This window comes from Equus caballus, chromosome X, assembly GCF_041296265.1.
Source record: "Equus caballus isolate H_3958 breed thoroughbred chromosome X, TB-T2T, whole genome shotgun sequence".
Taxonomy (NCBI): Eukaryota; Metazoa; Chordata; class Mammalia; order Perissodactyla; family Equidae; genus Equus; species Equus caballus.
This window is the reverse complement of record NC_091715.1, coordinates 36693759-36713686: the sequence shown is the minus strand read 5'-3', so window position 1 is coordinate 36713686 and position 19928 is coordinate 36693759. Positions and strand designations below refer to the sequence as shown.

Below are 19928 nucleotides of genomic sequence, written 5' to 3'. Positions count from 1 at the left end.
CTCTAATCAAAGCAGCTTGTGTCTTCTACCAGCATCCATGAAACTGTGGCAGGCCAATTTGTTAGCTTGAAAGTAGGGTAAAATCACAAACCCTAAACAATTCTTGACAATAGGTTTCAGCAGTGTTTAGATAAGTTGGCTGGTGTGGTGTGATATAGTTGGTACACTCATCTAGGAAGGGAACCCTTTTACCTCCAGTGGCTAATCACCATTTTGTGTATACTTGGGGACCCTGGGTCCGTATTCTCAAAAGGAGAAGTGAATGGGCATCATAGGGCGAAGTAAAAGAGGAGATGAGATTCAGGACCTTTGTCCCAGAGCACTGGCTAAAACTATGAAGCCTCTGATAATCCTCAGTTTGTGGGGGTAGTTGGGTGGAGTTGACAGAGGCTATAGAGAAAGTAGGAGGGAGAAGAGGTTGATAGAGGAAAGAAGATTCTGTGAAGCTTCAGAACAGCATAAAGTCATTCATACCTTTAGAAGCTGTAAATCATGGTATTGACACCTACCATATTAAAGCTTATTAGCTTAGTTTTTTGAACCAAGAGTATACATTTTTGTGAGCACTCTACTTTGAGGTCTTAGTGCCTTGTTTAGTGTGCTCACATCGAGTGCTAGTGGGTGGACGTGATCAAGTTTGTTCTGGGAAAAGATATGATGGCGGTGTCTGGCACATTAGGCCACTCTGTTTATACCTACCTCCTCCTTCCATCCCACCCTAGTCTTTATGGTTTATTAAAGTACTTCCCTAGTACCACTTAGGCAACTAACATGCAAGGCTGGTCAAACAACTCTGCATCTCAGAAGTCTCAGCTCCCTCTGGCACCCTCAGAGTTTGAACATACTAATGCTGCCTGCAAGAACCAGCCCTTTGCCCACTTCACTGTTGTGGAAAAGCATTCGGGGTTGTTGCAAAGATGTGCTGTGACCTCTTCCTTGTTAGCTGCATGATGAAACAGCTGTATTTTATTTCATACCATAGGAACTTTTATCCGGCGTCATCACATTCCTCTCCCACCTCCTGATGAGGATCAGTTTTATACTGTGTATCATTTCAATATCAACATAGACATTGTCTTTTATGGCTGGAAATTCAAGATTTATGATTGTGATACATTCACAAAAATCGTTTTGAAGAATATGGGAGTCAAATTAAACGCCCCAGGACAGTGTCCAGAAGATCCTTACTTGAAGATGCGGAGAGAGGTAAGAAGTTGATACATCCGTAAGTCCTTGTCTTCAGAATGAGAATCCCTTTGCAGAGTTAGTGCTCCTGATGCAGATGTGAAAGAACTTTTGGGGCCATAGTCACTGGAGTTGTCCTGTTCTCCTTTGGGCTATAGGGAAGGCTGGGTGTTGGTCTCAGTGCAGAAAAGTCTCACTCACTCCGCCACCCTCATTTCTCTGCATGGAGAGTCTCCCTTCCAGGCTGTAAAAGTCTTCAGTGAGCCGCTTGCATGGGACAACTTCTAAGAGCCCATGATTGGCTTTGTGATCACTGACAGTGTAATAGTGGGGCTCACACTCACCTTGGCTTGTCTTTTCCCATTTTAGTTGCCTAACTCTGGGGAAATCTTGGCTGCTGTACTACTGATTTACAGAACCAAGCCTTGGGGATACCTTTTCTCTTCTTCCTTGGGCTTCCAACTCCCCTTATGGTGGCATCAGATGCAGAGATGTTCTGGAGGAGTGAGGAGGGTTATGATTCCGACGTACCCCCCAGTATGAAAGGATGCTTGTGTTCAAAGTCTGACCTCAGTTAGTGTAGGGAGCAAAGAATCAATGTTAGTAGCATTATTGTTGTCTTTTTAAAGTTTTTTTTAAATTATCCTTTGGCCAAAATTTTATGTTTTACAGAAGAATGTGAATACTCACAAGGGCAAGTGTCATGAGGAAGGTCACATACGGGACTTGAATTCAGATCTCTTGCTTCTTCCCTTGGTTTTCATTATTGTCCTTTGTTTCCTTTTTCTGTTTTTATTAAAGGGTGATTTCACACAGTAAAATACACAGAAATTAAGTGAACAGTTGGATGAGCCTTAACACATGCGTATACCCCTATAATCCACACCCAAATCAAGATATAGAATAATTCCATAACCCTGGAAAGCTCCCTCATGCCTTTTTCTAGTCAATCCCTTTCCCCACCCAGGGGTAACCACTGTTCTCATTTCTATCCATATAGATTAGATTAGTCTCATTTTTATTGTTTCTAAAACTTGTTCTTCATTTCCTTGCAGGAAGATAACATAAAATTTAGAATAAAATTCTCCTTTGATTCGGCTTTGATATCTTGTTAAAAGCTGCATGTAAGATTACTCATCTATTCCTGCCTCCTAGCCCCAACAGAATTATTCTTTAATATTGTAGGCATACAACCCTCCTGAGAAATATATATTGTTGATTCTGGAATATCTAAGGTGAAATTCCTGTACCTGTGCGTATTGGCGTGCAAGGAGATTTATGATTTGGGTTCATTTTGATTTTTTTCCAAATGTCCTAGGTGAAAGAGTCTAGATACATACAAAGTCTTTAGAACAGCAGAGAGAGCCTAAAAGAAATGGATCCATACAAATTACCCCCCCTTTGTATATGACTGCACTCATTCACTAACAGCTGGTGTTATATGATAGTGATTGTGAATGATGATGCATTATATGAAATATATAGAGCACTATGCCATAGGTTTATAAAGAAAAAAATTTCTTGTGCCAGGAATTGAGAATAAATACCAAGAATAGCCAAGAAATGTTTTAAATAATTTCCTTTCAGATTGGGAGAATTATTTTAGCATTTATTCCCTCAGGGAGAAAGCTCTTCAATAAATATAGAAATCTGTGGAAAATTAGGAGTTTAATAAGAGGCTTTTATATTGCCTTTTAATGCATTTACTTTTCCAGTGTTTGCTGCCTTGAAATGTAGCATTAAAATTAAACAATTTACCTTAAGCTGAAAGGAGCCTCAATGGTATATAATCAATAATGCATTTCTTAGAGGCTTTATAATGCCAAAGAAATATTTTTCAATCGGTAAAAGTAGAAGTCCCATAATTTTATTTAAATCCCAAGGATAAAGCTGAAGAGCTTCTGGAAGGCCATGATGTCTCCCCCGTGTCTTGGGTTAAGTCTGCACCCAGACTGCCCTGGACAGATACAAAATTTTGAGAATTTACAAATAAGATTACATAACCCAATGTGGGCCTACATCTCCCTTGCCAATGAGCGCTTCTTTATATAACAATCCTGTTTGGCTACATCAGATAGAATGGGGGCAGTTTTGTTCCAAGACAGGGCTGAGAACATGCAAATAGAGAAGAGTTGCACAAAGAAGACTGCAGAGCTAGAGGTTCCTGGGGCGGGGGACAGAGTCCAGGCAGTGGTTCTGTGCTGAGTGGAAAGGTCTGTGTTTGCTCTGCTCCTGTTTCTATGGCCTTTCAGATCCTTGATATCTAAAGCTTTTGAGCAAAATAAAACCGTGACTATATTTTTTCTCTTCTACCTTCACAAAAATCTTTGGATGAGTAAGAAGGATATGCAGATACGGATTTTCAGTGAAAAGACAAAATTTTTTTTGGTTGAGATATAATTAACATAGACTCAGATGTACAAATCTTAAGTGTATAGATCCACAAGTTTTGAAAAATGTATATAATTTAGTAGCCAACATGAAAATCAAGATATGGAATATTTCCATCACTGCGGAAATTTCCCTTGTCCCCCTTTCCTGTTAATCCCCTACCCAGAGGCAATTACTATTTTAATTTCTGTCACCATACATTAGTTTTGTCTGTTTTTAAACAAGAATTTTAAGTCTTTGAGAAAGGTCAGTTTTCAAAAACATTACAGAAGTGCATTTTAGTGTATTAAAATAATGTTTAATAGGAAAAGCTTCCTAATATTTATTGTCTGTATATTTAAGGTTAAAACTGGTTAGATGTGTGTATGTGTGTGTGTCATTAGTCAGTTGAAATTTTAAAAAATATCACAGAATAGTCTATGGAAAAGATATCTTTATGTTCTTTGATTGCTTGCATCTCAGAAGTGATTTTGCAAAAACCACAACTATTATTGACCTTTTCTTCATTTTCAGAAGCTAGACTTCGTGAAGCCCTTACGTCCCTATGAGTCCTTTGGCACCCTGAAACAGTTCCTCAACTATGATAGGAAGGTTTTGCGTTTTTTCTGCCTGTGGGATGACTCAACCTCGTTGTTCGGGGACCGTAGAGAGCTCATCTTGCGTTACTTTCTGTCTGATGATACTATTGAAATCAGAGAAGTGTTGCCACACAAGTCAGGTTGGAATGCTATGCCGTTTTTGCTCCAGAGGGGAAAGCTACCAAAGGTGAGCGGTGGATGCAGAATCACTTTCCACGTATGCTTGTGGGCTGGAAGATCTGGAACATCTTGCTATGACTATGTGATGACAGTTACCATATATTAGTACAAGTTGGTAAAAAAACTTTCATTTTGTGCCCTATATTAATATACATCTATGAAAGTCATACAGAGGATATGACAAACTGGTGTTGGAATGTTCTTGGCTTAAGGCAAGTAAAGGAAAAAAGTCAAATGCAAGAGAAGGTAGCTATTCATCATTGAGTCTTATGAAGGTAAATGACTCTCTAGTAAAAGAATTGCTCATGACCTTGGATGGGGCACGGGGCACTGGCCTCTGTAGCCTAGTGAGGAGATCCCATGGTATTGGTCTAGGTTCTGCATACACACACACACACACACACACGCACGCACACACACACACATGCATGCATGAACACGTGCATACGTGCATACACACACATACAAGCATACATACAAGAGCGATTTTTCTGAAAGTAGCCACCGGTGACCAGCCAGCCAGTGGCTAGCGGCAATGACAGATTTTGCGTTTTATTTATTATTAAAAAAGAGTTGTCAGACTAATTTCTACACATATTTATTGCCATTTATGGCCATAACTTGGGTACAACAGAAACGGCACAAAGACGGAAGACCCGGGTTAGAATTGTAGGTCTGCCTCTTAATAGCTGTGTGACCTTGGGCAAATCACTTAACCTCTCTGAGTGTATTTCCCCGTCTCTAAAATGTGGTTAACAAGGCCGCCCTCCTGAAGTAACTAAAGATTGAATGAAATAATATAGTAAAAAACACTGTCTAAGGACCTATCAACACCTATAAGGACTCATAAAAACATAAAGGCTTTTTCATGGTTGTGTTATGTTTTATTTCTTATTTGGATAAAGTATTTTTTAACTTAATTCTTAGTTCTGCTGAAGAGGTTACTGTAACACTCATTTCTGATGTGAACAACTGCTGGTTAATTTGGTTGTCACAGGAGGCCCTCCCAGATTCTCTGAGCCCGCTGCCAGAAACTCTGCTGTGTTGCTTGAGGGTGGGGGCAGGAGTTGTCCCAGAGGGAGCTCTGGGGTAAGCGCAGCAAGTGACCAGGAGGTACCAGGGAAACCTGCTTTTAGAACGGCTTGAAAGATAGGCTAAATATAAAATAATAATGACACACCTGACATTTGCAGTGTGCCCTGACATCAGTTGCTTCATTTATTCATTCATTCAACAACTATTTATTGAGTGTCAGCTGTGTGCCAGCTCTAGGGTTACAGTGTGAGAGAAAATGGATTACGTCCTGTTCATGGAGCTTACATTCTCCTGGGGGAAAGAGAGAAGAGTGGTGGGTATTCCCTTGATACTCACAACATCCTTTAAGAAAGCAAGGAATAAGTGCCCTTGTTGCAGTTAGATGGCGAAACTGAGGTTCGGAGAACATAAATATCTGTCCCCAAGTCCTGTAGCTAGTACGTGGCAAAGAGAGTTTGCATCCAAATGTACTGTTTTTCTGTTACTTGGCTTACTTATATCCCGCACATCGTAAATTCACACATCTGAACTTACATTTTATGTCACATGTATCGGGGATGATTCAGAGTTCTCCTCTGTATGTGATAAACTGATGACTATCAATTTATGTAAGTTGCTTAAGATATTTCCTGCAGCTCACGCGACTGCTTGGGTCACCTCCAGTGCGTGTGGAACTGAGGAGTGCCCTCACTTGCTCCAGGCCACAGTTTCTGTTAGAGGCTGACTGCACTCTATTGCTCTTGCGACCTCATCACACTGCCTCTCTCAGCCAGCAAGTGCAAACGCAGACCTTTCATGGCAGGGTGCTAAGCCAAGTAAAGAAAAGAAGGCAAGGCATAGTATCCTCCTCAGGGCGTTTTGTAGTTGAGTGAAGAGAAAAGATGACTGCTGATGAAGCAATTAGAGAACCACAAAAAGTGGTTTAACCCTGAGTAGGTGCTGTGGAGGTTTGGACTGGGGACAGGCCAGTAGGATGGGAGGGGTCAGGGGGAAAGAGTGACCTTCATCAGGGCCTGGAAGGATGGGTGGAGTGTAGACCAGCCTGCAGGGAGTGAGCAAGCGTAGGGAGAGGCGGATGGAATATGTGTCTTGTCTTTCTCTGGATGGCTGAGAAGAACCGTACAATGCATATTTCCCACTTGAGCCCCTCAACAGGACCATCTCTGTGTTTAGAGACCATCCACTACATCTTGTTTTGATTTTGTCTTCCAGTATGGCCCACCTGGAGTCTATCAACCAGGCGAGATAACAGATCGAATAGTTCTCAATGTATATGGTGGCTTGGTAGAGAACCGAGTGGACGGCTACCTGTTGGATAAATACAAGGTGAGGAATCTTATGTTTTGTTACTGCTCCCAATATGACTTCCTTGGAACCTGAAATGTGGAGTAAGTACATATTGTTCTCTTTTGAGATTGATTGTGAATGAAATCGATGAATATATAAATGTATGCATTGCACTGCTGTTTATCAATAATAAACATGCTTCAGTGCATATATAAATATATGCGTTGCATTGCTATTTGGTAGACTACATTGCTAGAAGAATGTTTTAAAATGTTAATATTGACTGGTCATCTTTTGATTTGATTTAAAAAATTTGGCTATAAATGATATAATTGTGATTTTTCTTAAATTTATTTTTTCCTTTGGGAAGGGGTGCTTAGGTCTTTGGAGGGTCTGTGGTGCCAATGTTGTGTTCCTTTGTTTTTATTAGCTAGGAAAAGTACACCAAGAGTTTTACAAAGATAGTGACCTGTCCATAGGAACCACCATCAATGTGTGGGGAAGAAAAGTGCTCCTTTGCGACTGTGATGAATTTACAAAGTCTTATTATAAGACTGAATATGGAATTGGTAAGTGATATGTATGTTAATGAGAAAATAATATTTAGAACTTAGAATCTTTGTTCCCTAGTTGAGATTTTACTTTTGAGTTTCAGATGCTAAGCTTATAATAGCTATATCAGCATTTGCTCCCTGCCACGCATTTGTTGTCTTATTTATTCCTAACAATTCTAGAAGGGTAGGCTCATTATCCCCATTTTAGAGATGAAGAAACTGGGGCTTAAATGGGGCTAATTTATCGAAGGTTGTGCAGTGAGTAAAGGGTGAGCCAAGATTTGAACTTGTCTGCCTGATGCCAGAGGCTTCCATTTTCCCTTCTTGCCCTCCGCCTCACTACAATATGGGTAAATGTTTTGGCCGAGCAATTGAAATGGAAATCTAAATGCTTTTCTTTTCACTGAATTCTTGCTTACCACAACGAATATACTACTTATTTGAGTTTTCTGGGGAATTCTCTTGTGCTAGTTTGCTGTTCCTTTCCTGGTGAGGCCCAGCCAGGTTTCCAGCTTCTATCTTCTTAGATATCAATTCCATTCAGATCAGGTTAGTTCTGTTCAGAATGAAAACCAGTGATTTAGTAAGCACCTACTAGGTGCGGGTCATTGCGGTAGACTTAGGAGCTACAGAGTTAAGTAAGGAATTTCTAGGTTGGAAGGGGAGCAGAGACCTACAGCATGTTACAGGGTGTTATGAGAGGCACAGAAGCAGGCAAGGATCTGATGTGAAACCTGACAAGCCCCTCATTTGTAAAACCTGCCAGCCAGCTCTGCCCCTTTCCTGGGCTCTCTACCCCAGGCTCCAGGTACCTGCTGGTGCTAGGCTAAGTGGGGTGGTGGGAGTTGCCAAGCTCCCAGATTGGGGTTTAGAGCTGGGGTAGGGGCTGCTAACTCCTATACTCCTCTCTGAACCATGGGGTATTCATTTGAGCACACTTTCCCTGGGGATGAGATGGGAGCCATAGCAACCACAGTTGCCTAAAAGGTAAGGTGCTTTGTCTCTAGAATGAGATGAGGCCCACCTTTTGTGTCTTAGTCTTCCCATTGTGCAGTATTCCTGGCCTCCTGGGAATCTCTATATTGTGAGAGAAGGCACGCAGAGCACACAAAAGGTTGGAATAAAAAAAAAGACTTTCAATTTCACTCTTTGCTTCATTAAGGGAATTTGTTCTACTGCATCTGCATGCCAGATGAGTCAAAATGTGTGAGCCCTATGGGCCAAATTGTTGGCCTCTTCTTATTTTATTTTCCCGAATGGGTTCTCTTTAGTGGACACAGTTGGGCATATTTGTTTTAGGGGCTGAGAATAAGAGGCAGCCGGAATGTGCATGTGGTGGCTGCTGTAGAGAAGCTACTGGTGGTCCTTAGATCGTTGGGAGGAGAATTTTGTGTTTAATAAATGTAGATGCCTGTTTAGAATCAACAAGTCTTCAGTGTAGACTTGAAAATTTGAAAAAACTGTATATAAAATATGGGACACTGAAAGCATTTACTTGTGTCCTACTTAAAGATTACCTTAATATAAGGGATGTGGTGAAGGTTCCAGAGCATCATGTGATCCCTTAAACGTGAAGTTCAACATGTGGTGGATGTTTGTTTGTCTCGCTTGATGTTGTATAAAGGTTTCATTTAGAAACATGAACGTAGTGCTGAAGAGATTCTCACTGGGTTTGCAGGGTACTTTCAGAGGCAGAGTGAATTCACTGGTGTACTCCAAATCTAGCCATCCTCGGCCAACGTATCAGCTTCAAATGCCCCATGGTCCCTTTTGGTTGAGCCCCAGTGCTTAATTTCTTTCTGCTCACTTCTTTTGTTTACTCTATAGACTTACTATATTATCTCAAAAAAAAGAGTAGTTTGTGCCTTTAAAGCTAATATAACATGATTGTTATGCATTTAAACAGAAAATTATGCAAATGCAAAATTATGATGCATTTTATAGTCATGCTGATTTTTATGTTTCTCGTAATATATGTTAGAATATCCCATTTAACAGACAGTATTATTACACAACATCTCTTGAGTAACAACAGTGTACTTAATGTAACTAATGACTAGAAATTATAGCCATGATGTGGGGGGGAGTGAATCAGTATTCTCTGATAATCTTCACATTTGCTTTTCCTGACTCTTTGGTTAGGTTAAATTAATATACTTAATGTTACTTAGATACAGTTACTTCTGATATTTTAATTTTGTTTATAATTCATCTGGTTCTAAAACATCATGACTGACCAAATTTTCTACATTATATTTTGATATCCTTAAAGCCCAAATCAGGACAAAGTCCTGTCAATAACTGTGGTCACGTTTCCTTCCTTGTCAGTATTTGTGGTCAGTAGCATACCTCGTGTTTCCACTCTGCAGCTCCACAGGAAGGAGCTGACAAGTGCCAACAACACAGCTAGGGACGTCCCTAGGAGGAAGCCAGGGGAAATTTCTAATGCAGTATGCAGCCTTGGTGCTTTAGCACCTTCTCTTACCTAATGATACCCCAATATATTTTAGGGGAGAAAAAATCACAGACAGACTAAGAGAAGGAGTTGGCCACAGTCCCAAGAAAGGTGCATGAATAAGCTTTCTATTTATATAGAAGCAGAGGGCTTGACAGAATTCCAAGAGGTATTTGCACCCCCGTGTAAAACCCAATCTGACTCCTAATTTTAGATAAGATTCTTTCATGCATTCTAAGTCGAAGATGATTCCATAGACTTCTTCCACAAAACAGTCCCGTGTGACTGCCCCACTAGACCAGTCTCGCTGGTCTCGGCTTGCCTGCTGGGCTGTAGCATGTCACTCCCTCATTATTTCATGTGGCTGAACATGGACTGGCAGATGGAGGCCTGTTGGACTTTCCTGTAGCATGAAGGTTCGAAAAGGTTCCAGGGGCTCCAGCAGGTGGTCTTTTCACTGAAGGGACAGGGATTTGAATGTAAACTGTTTTTACCTAGAATTCCTGCCTTGGGTTATTATTTCTTTGTCTATAAGAGGACTTGCTTCTCATCGATTCTTAGTGGCTGGGACAACCAAACTAGTAATAAGACCTTTCATTCCCATTGCTCTTGAACACTTATTAGGCTGTACTGACATTAAGAATGAGGAAAAAAACTTCAAGCACCTTTAAATTTGTAGAGTCATTTCTGACCATCTCTGAACTCTTGGTGCTAGAAGCAGCAGGACATCCAAGATGACAGTTTAATGATCATTTGAGCAAATTAGCTATCCCAGGGTGCAGCAACAGGGGTAGAATTTGCTTCTAGTCTTACCACATGGCCTTAATGGCCCTAACAATTTTGTCTCTTTCTCTTCCCCTATGAAGTGAAGAGGGTTGAAGATTAGATGATTTCTAAGGTTTTCTAGCTAGAGCTAGAAAATTATTTGACTCACTAATTATTTGACCCAAAAATGAACATCCCATCAAAATCATTTGACCTGGGTATTGGATACAAGCATAGGTGGATTTACCTTGAAGCTAATAAAGTTAATGAAACTTAAACTTTAAGGTTCTTCCTTTGCAGGGGTCTTGGTCCAAGGCCCTGGGTCTAATTTTGCCTTAATAATTTGGCATTCCTTGTCTTGAAGAACTTCCCCCAAATTGTATAAGCTTCAGGCTTCCCAGACCTGAGTCCATATCTAGTTTACTAGAATATACGAGATGAACTTGGAGGTAACTGAAGGATTTTTCCAGCATTGTTTCTAACTGAGATGGTGAATAGTAAATCACGGTGAAGGAGCATTAAGACTCCGTTTAAAAATATATCACCTCTCTGTAAATTTGTTGGAATCTAGATAATTGTGGCTAGACATTCAGTATATCTATTTTTATAGGTCACATGGTATTAGAGGAATCAGACTCTTTGAAAGACAGATGTGTCTCAGGATCCAGCAGAGGGTCAGTTTAAGAAGATATTTGGGAAGATGCTTTGTACAGAAATGTATGCTTTTTCATTTATTCATCAAATATTTTTTAACACCTGAAACATGCAGGATGCTGGGATGATAGAAAACCAAAGACAGGAAGCTTATTCAGGTGCAAGTCCAAAGCTTTGTGGATGTACGGTTACCTAGAGAAATGAGATCTTGAATGAGAGTATCCAAAAAGATGTATGTGGTGTTACAAAAGCCAGGCGTTGATGGAGTGGAACAGTTCTCGGCTTTCATACACTAGATGGCACTGTGGGTGTGGAGGAAAGCTCTAAATTGGTTCTTTTGTTGCTTAAATCTGTTGCAAAAATTATGTAGTTGAGAAAACAAGGCTGTGTTATAAAACCTGTAATTTTAGGGGGAAGTGTGGAATGCATTCTTAATTACTTTGCGATTCAATATGCGTCCTCTTTTGGTTAGACTGCTCAGATTAGCATGTGGAGTTGTATGTATATGTCCCTTGTTAGAAGAAATTGATCATGCCCCAATTTTCTAATAATCACATTCAGCTCTCTCTGCCATCCCAATGGTCCTTTCCTTGAAATGAAGGTACCAATCAGTGGTCTGTTTCATGTAATGGTTAGCAATGATAGAGTCTACTGCAATTCTGCCTAATTCTAAGATTTGAACTTTGCTCTTTATTTCCAAGGCTTTTCTTTAATTGCCACAAAAATAACAATGCGAGAGGCTCACGAATCACTTCTGTACTGGCAGTCTGGTTGCCTCCTTTCACTGAGCCAGTGAGAAATATTTGATGGCATTCTCTTTGCTAATATGTCTTCTGTGAGCAGTTTCTGTTAGGATGGAACAATACTCTTTTGGGAGTTATGCTTGGAGGAATTTTACACAAAGGTTGTTAGGAAATCTCAGGAAATGTGAAAGCTGAAAATGTTTTAAAATCGGAGTTAGAAATAGCCTCAAACCTGTAGCCTTTTGATCAACCAGTAAAAAAAAAATCCCTCAATTTCAAGAGTTAGGTTACCTGGGATGACAAATTGGTACACATTTTCAATTATAGAAGTGTGTACTAAATCTGTGCTCTTTCAGCTATTAAAACTTTGACAATGGAAAAGGAAATCTTTGCTTATGTGGAACTCCTTTCAGTCATGAATGGAAACACCTATGGGATACTCAAGCTTGGGGAAGTAGAAATTAAGATTCAATGGGTTGTTTTGTTTTGTTTTGTTTTGTTTCAGGAAAGATCCTGGCATCTTGTTCGCTCTTTCTAGTAGGACAAACACAAGTGACTTGGATCTGTTGGGCCAATGTGTTATTTGCTCTGGAGAGCACACTTGCTTCTCAGAGATTGTACAGCCTCACAAAGGAGTGCCTAAAGCATCTAGGCTGTTGCAGATACGTCCCCAGCTCTCTCTCCATCTCTCCTTCCTCACAGATGATAACTAAATAAAGAAAATCGACAGTATTTACCACTTAACACCCCCTCTGAGACAGTAGGCAGTGACTTTTTAAAAGTTTTGTTCATTTTTATTTTTGTTTTTTTGCTTCATCACATTTTAGTACAATTGCTGTCTTTTCCTGGGCAGTAACGAGAACAACCTGGAGCAGTGGTTGGTGAGAAGTTTTGTTTTTGTTTTTTAACTAGATAGTGAAGTGCCATGGCCTGGAGTTGGAGGAAAGGGAGAGAGCTTAAAAAGTGGGCATTGGGGGAGGGGACAGTGGGTGGGGAAGGTAAAGGGAAAATAGTCAGGAGGCAGTTCTGTTCGGAAATGTTAACTGAAGACAGAAGGCTAAATCACAGGTGAAATGGAATGCGTGGCAGAGAGTCCCAAGTTTGAATTTTCTTACCATTGGAAAAACCAGGGAAGAACAAAAAATATTCAGAAATGGGGATGTGATGACAAAAGATAAATGTTTACTTATTTGACATAGACAGTTTTTTTCTTTCTTTTGAACCAATGGCGATTATTGAGTGAGTTCTGTGGTTTTTGTAAACATGACTGAAACCTACCCTCACAGGGTTTTGCCGTGTTTTGTTTGAAATAGTTTAAAATAGTCTACAAAGATCTCCATGTTCATTTTGAAAACATAACAAACCTTTCAAAACAGCCATAATCAGGGCAAAAAAAATATTGATGTTTCGTTTGCCTTTGTTTTGTTATAGAGAACTTCACTTCAATTGACTGCAAGCCCCCACCTCCTCCAAAAATAGAAAGGAAATTTCCACCTTATACTGGCTTTGGTTCTGAAGAGGACTCTCTGCGCTCCTGCATAGGCCTTGTGCCCACACCTCACCGGAAGAACTTCAGGAAGTGGATGGAAAAAGACAGGTGCTTGAGGGAACCATTATTTTCGTCTGATCTTTCCCAAATGTGTTCGGGGTTTATAAATATAGTCCTCATGATGAAACAGATGACACTCAACTCATCTAATTTCAAGTCCAGGGACATGTTGTTATAGCTTTTTAATGTAGTTGATTAACATGCAAGTATTAACGGGTTCTTGAGTGGTTATTTTATTTGTTTTTCAGATTTTTAAAGAAATTATTTTATTGAGGTCATATTGGCTTATAACTTTGTGTACATTTCAGGTGTACATTATTATATTTCAGTTCTGTGTAGACTGCATCGTGTCCACACCGGTAGTCTAGTTTTTATTCCTCACCATACATGCGTGTCCCTTTACCCTTTTCATCCTCCCCCCTCCCTCTAGACTGGTTAATTTATTTTTCCCAGTTTTATTGAGATATAATTGACATATATAACTATAGTGATCATGTTGTGCATACATCCCCAGAACTTATTTATCTTATAACTGGAAGTTTATACCTTTTGACCACCTTCATCTAATTCCCCCCCTCTCCACCTCCTGCCTCTGGCAACCACAAATCTGATCTCTGTTTCTATGAGTTTGGGTTTTTAGATTCCACATGTAAGTGAGATCATACAGTATTTGTCTTTCTATAACTTATTTCACTTAACATAATGCCCTTGAGGTTCATCCATGGTGTAGCAAATGGCAGGATTTCCTTCTTTTTTATGGCTGAGTAATATTCCATTATATATGTATAAAATCACATTTTCTTTATCCATTCATCTGTCAATGGACACTTAGGCTGTTTCCATGTCCTGGCCATTATAAATAGTACTGCAGTGAACAGAGGGGTGTAGGTATCTCTTTGGGACACTGATTTCTTTTCCTTTGGGTAAATGCTCAGACATGAAATTGCTGGATCATATGGTAGTTCTGTTTATAATTCTTTTCTTTTTTTTAAAGATTGGCACTTGAGCTAACAACTGTTGCCAATCTTCTTTTTTTCCTGCTTTTTCTCCCCAAATCCCCCCAGTACATAGCTGTATATTTTTTAGTTGTGGGTCCTTCTAGTTGTGGCATGTGAGATGCTGCCTCAACATGGCCTGATGAGCGGTGCCATGTCTGCGCCAGGATCTGAACTGGTGAAACCCTGGGCCGCTGAAGTGGAGTGCCCGAACTTACCCACTAAGCCACGGGGCCGGCCCCCGTTTTTAATGTTTTGAGGAACCTCCATACTGTTGTCTGTGGTGGCTGCACCAATTTACAATCCTGCCAACAGTGCACAAGGGTTTCCTTTTGTCCATATCCTCACCATTGAGTGGTTATTTTAATGTGTCATCTGGAAGCCCCTAAAGTCATATTATCCCAAATCTATGTTGCCTTTCTCTGTCTCTCTCTCTTACTATATATATGTATATATACGCACACACACACCTTTCCATATATGCATGTATATATATCTCCTCAAGATGGTCCCTAGGAAATGGTGTAGAGTAGGGGGTCACCAAATTTTTTCCTAAAGGGTCAGGTAGTAAGTATTTTCGGCTTTGCAGGCCATACAGCCTCTGTCACAACCACTCAGCTCTGCCATTATAGTGTGAAAGCAGCCAGAGTCCATAAACAAATGTGTGACTGTGTTTCAGTAAAACATTGTTTATGGACAGTGACATTTGAATTTCGTATAATTTTTACATATCACAAAATATTATTCTTTTGATTTTTTCAACCATTTAAAAATGTAAAAACCATTCTTACCTCAAGGCCATACAAAAACAATTGGCCAGCCATATTTGGCCCACAGGCTGTAGTTTGCCTACTCCTGGTTTAGAGGCTTCAGAGTTTTAAGTGTTTTTCAAAATGTTATTTGGCAATTAATGTGGTTTTAATTTGAGAGGTTTGGTTGAGTTCAGTAACCATAGGTTGCTCACACGGCTGAATATAATTGCAAAAGATGGACTTTCAAAAGTAGTCCTAAGATACACGAGGAAGCATCTGCCCCTGAGTCATGTGTCTAGACTGTGGGCACCGCCCATGGCTACTTTTTGCTTCTGCAGAGAGTGCAGGGCCTGGAGAGGGAAGTTGGGGGAAAAGTGATGGGAAAATGTTGCAGATGCTTGCATAGGATGCGGGCTAAACATTGAAGTCCTGTGTGAGGGAAATAATGGGTCAGGAGAACCTGTGGAGAAGAATGATAAAGGGAACATGTAGTAATGTAGCAAGATCAGGGGAAGGAGAAGAAAAAGGCAGCATACCGAATTTGATAAAATTTAATAAGGTCAGATGCTGTTGTAGAACATTTTGAAGTAGAGAGAGCCACAGTTTCGCTGTAACTGTAAAAATATGTTATTAAGAGTTGTGTAGAATGTCTAAAAGACTGCCTTTGCCACGACATGCTGTCCTTTGTCTTTCAAGAAATAATCCTTTATTTTTAAGGACTTTAGTGTTTTATTTTTAAGTTTTAGATCGATGCTACTCAAAATGTGGCACCCAGATTTGTTAGAAATGCTAATTCTTGTGCTGCATCCCAGACCCACTGAGGCAGAAGCTCTGGGGCTGGGGCCGCTACTGTGTCTTAACCAGCCTTCCAGGGGGTTCTGATGCCCACCAGAGTTTGAGAACCACTCATTTCGATACTTAAGAGAGACACCAACTTGTACTCCATCCTCCCTTATACATAGCAGTGTTTACAGTGAGGTTCCAGGGCAGGACTTTGGATGGATACTTTTCACTAACTGCTGTTTTTAAGGGCAGGCACCCAAAGGAGGAAGGCAGGAAAAATGTCCCTATTGTAAAAGGAGAGGGAATTTTTCTTATAAGTAAACAAGATGAAACATGATCCAGGGTGTTGCTTCTGGAACCCAAGGGAAACCAGTTCCTCGTGGGTAGTTCCTTAGTCTCTCTTTCTGTCTACACCATGTCAACTTGCCCACAGAGCACTGACTGTAGACAGCGTTCTACATCCTTGTCATGCTGTCATGGCTGGAGGATGGTGGTACAGGCATGAATGTCTCTAGTTTCATTTCTTTCTGTCCACTGCTCATTGTGTGCCAGGAATACACTTTCCTCAAGCTCCTCCCACACAGTGACCTTGTTTCCATAGAAACTGGCACATTCAGCTGGAGACTTATACATGAGTTTGAATAACCCAAGGTTTTAAAACTGTGAGAACCTAAGGAGGATGATCTTCACAAAGCAAACAAAGAACAGTCTCCTTAATGCAAATAAACTGTGAATTGAGACGTGCAATTGTACGTGACATATATTGATTATATATATTGCTATTAAAAATGTACTGGGTGCTAATTATTGTATGAGGTTAATGCTGATCTACTATGAGTCATTGGAGGAAATAGTTTCAAATTAAAGCACATGAGGTTTTTGACAGAATGAAGACCTTTATTGTCTGGGTAAAAATTGACTGTGGTGGCCTCCTGGACAGATTGTCTAGTCTGACTTGGGAGAAGCAGAATAATATCTTTCTCACTGCACCAGGCTGAATTAGTTACTTTGTTCTCTGTGTGCCCACAAAACTCTGCTGATCAAACCTCTAATACTGCTACTACTAATAATAAAAAGCAATTTGTGGTTACAGTATGCTAACTACTTTACAGTACTTGATCTCATTTAATCCTCAAAACTACCTCATAAAATAGATATTATTGTACCCATTCTTTACATGAGGAAATTGAGGCTCAGAGAGGCTAAACAATTTGCCAAAGCTCACACAGCTAATTTTTAGTTGAACTGGGATTTGAACCCAGGAAAGCCAGACTTCTGGAGTTCACCTTTCTTGCCACAGAACCTGTACTTATCACAGTGAGTGGCAATTACTTGTTGATGTAATTGTGATCTCCCCCTAGACCAAATGATCCTTGAGGGCAGAGACTGGCTTTTGTGCTTCCCTCAGAGTTAGAACAGTGCTGGCTACATACTTGGGGCTCAGTAAATATTTTGTCCAATAAGAGAAGGAAAGGATGAGTAAGTGAGTAAATAGAATAAACATTCACCCTTCCAGTTCTTAATGATGGATAGAAGAGACAGATGACTTTCCACCTGGAAGGCTATTATCCCCGACTTGTGCTTTTCATAACCATATAGCATCCAAAAATTCGTGGTTTAATCTTAAACTCTGTTTCAGATATTGTCCATCTGCTGTCTCCATCAGTCATTTTTCCCTCTTTCAATTTTTTTCCCCATCAATAAAAATAAGCCTTCTTGTGTCTTCTAATTATAAGACTCTATAGCTCCAGTTATTTTTAAGGCTTTCAGTAAGCCTGTAGCCCTGTGTGAGCCTTTCATTTTCTTAGTCAACAAATATTTACTGAGGACCTGCTATGGGCCAAGCACTGATCTAGGTGCTTGGGATACATCAGTGAACAAAACAGACACCTATCCTCATAGAACTTACATTCTACCTGGGGAGGCAGACAATAAACCATAAAGATAAGACATAAGTACATTCTGTAGTATATAGAAGGTGTTAAATACTATGGCGAAAATAAAGAAGGTAGTAAGTTGCTATGAAAAGAATAAAGGGGAACTGGGAGTGTGGGGCTGAGGCGCACCCCCAGTTTCAACTTTAAATAGTGTGATCTGGATAGACCTTACTGTGGAGAGGAACTATGTTCTAGGCACAAAGAACAGTTGGTGTAAAGGCCCTGAGCAGGGAGCTGACTTGGGATATGCAAGGAACAGCCAGAAGGCTGACATGGATAGAAGAGATGAGTAAAGGGTAGAGTAGACAGATTAAGAGAGGTAATGGGGGGATCAGATGGCATGGGGCCTTGCAGACCATTATAAGGATTCTTTTGACTTTGAGTGATAAGGGGAGCCATTGGGAGATTCGAGCAGAGGAATGACTTGATCTGACTTACATATTAAAAGAATCACTCCAAATGACTGTAGAAGGGCAACACTGGAAGTAAAGACCAGTTAAGAGGCTACTGCAGTAGTCCAAGAGAAGAGATATGATGGCTCAGATCTGTGTGAGTGCCATGGAAGTGATGAGAAATAGTGAATTCTGGAAATATTTTGAAGGTCGAGCCAATAGACTTTCCTGACAGATTGGATATGAGGTGTGTAAGAAGACAAGAGTTAAGAATAACTCCCAAGATTTCGGCCTGAGCAACTAGAAAGATGGAGTTGCCATCTACTGAGATGGGAAAGACTCTAGGTAGGGTAGATTTGGGACAACAACAGAAGTTAAGTTTTGAAACAAGTTAAGTTTGAGATGTCTATTAGATATCGAGTGGAGATATTGAGTAGGCAGTTGGATATACGAGTGTGGGATTTGGGAGAGAGGTGTGAGCTAGAGATAGAAATATGGAAGTCATCAGCATGTAGATGGTATTTAAAGCTTTTGAGACTAGATGAGATCACCAAGGGAGTGAATATACACAGAGAAGTGGATGACCAAGTTGTTCCTTGTAATCCCTGGGACATCCCAAATTAAGAGGTTGAGGAAAAGAGGAGGAACCAGCAAAGGAGACTGAAAAGGAGCAAACAAGGAGATAGGAGCAAAACCAAGAGAATGCAGCATCCTGGAAGCCAAGTGAAGCAAGAGTGTCATGGAAGAAGGAGTGATCATTTGTACCAGTTGCTGCCGATTGGTCAAGTGAGACACAAAAATGAACAATTGGAATTGGCATTGTGGAGATCATTGTTGACCTTGACAAGAGCAGTTTAGATAGAGCAAACCTAATGGAAGTGGATTTAAGAGAGAATGGGAGAATTCAAGACAGTGATTATAGATAACTCTGGGCTGTGTGTAGAAAAAGTTAAGACTTGGCTGCTGGACCTAGGAACTTAGCATTTGTTTTGGAACAATGGGAATAAACACATTTAAAGAAATAGCCAAGAATATAAGTCTATATGGTGCTAAATTGCATGCCGTAGATTATGGTAGGTGCAGGAAGCACGAGTAGGTGGTCAGCTGGGAGGGCAGCCATGGTCAAGGAGAGCTCTACTGATTGGGGCCCAAATGGATGGACAGGACTCTGGACAGGCACAGGAAAGGATAAGGGTGTGCCCTAGGGGAGGGGATGACACCAAGTGAAGACCTGGAAGCAGAAATGAGCACAGGGTGGGGCAGTAAAGGAAGTGGCTTGTTGTGACTTGAATAGAAGAGTGTATTATAGGTGGTCGTTACAAATAGTTGTATGTGTGTGTGTTGAACCTATTAATGGCCCAGAAAGCCAGATTGAGCAGTATAGGTGGTACAATAAGAAGCAGGGAAAATGCTAAAGTTTTTTGAGTGCTGGGAGTATTGTGATAAAAAGTGTTTAGAGAAGTTTGATAATTAGCTTATTAGTCAAGGAAATATCTGAAGATCCTTGCAGTGTTTTTTAAAGTGTGCTCTGGGGACCACTTCATCAGAATCTCCTGGGGAGCTTATTAAAAATGCAGGTTTCTGGGGATGCAAGCTAACTACTGAATCCATATCTCTGGGAGTAGGACTCCGGATTCTGCGTATTTAACAAGCTCCCCAGATGACTTTTATACACAATAAAGTTTGTGAACCG

The 19928-nt window shown here is 40.4% G+C and overlaps 1 protein-coding gene across 1 annotated transcript in view; it reads left to right on the top strand.

Annotated features, from left to right (window-relative positions):
* The window catches only part of EFHC2 (EF-hand domain containing 2), a 178472-nt gene that overhangs the window by 68885 nt on the left and 89659 nt on the right, over positions 1-19928 (top strand). Inside the window, exons 4-8 of the mRNA XM_005614086.4 lie at positions 983-1206; positions 4090-4341; positions 6582-6695; positions 7087-7225; positions 13259-13424. Coding sequence (XP_005614143.3) covers positions 983-1206; positions 4090-4341; positions 6582-6695; positions 7087-7225; positions 13259-13424 — 895 coding nt within the window. The remainder of the gene's footprint in view (positions 1-982; positions 1207-4089; positions 4342-6581; positions 6696-7086; positions 7226-13258; positions 13425-19928) is intronic.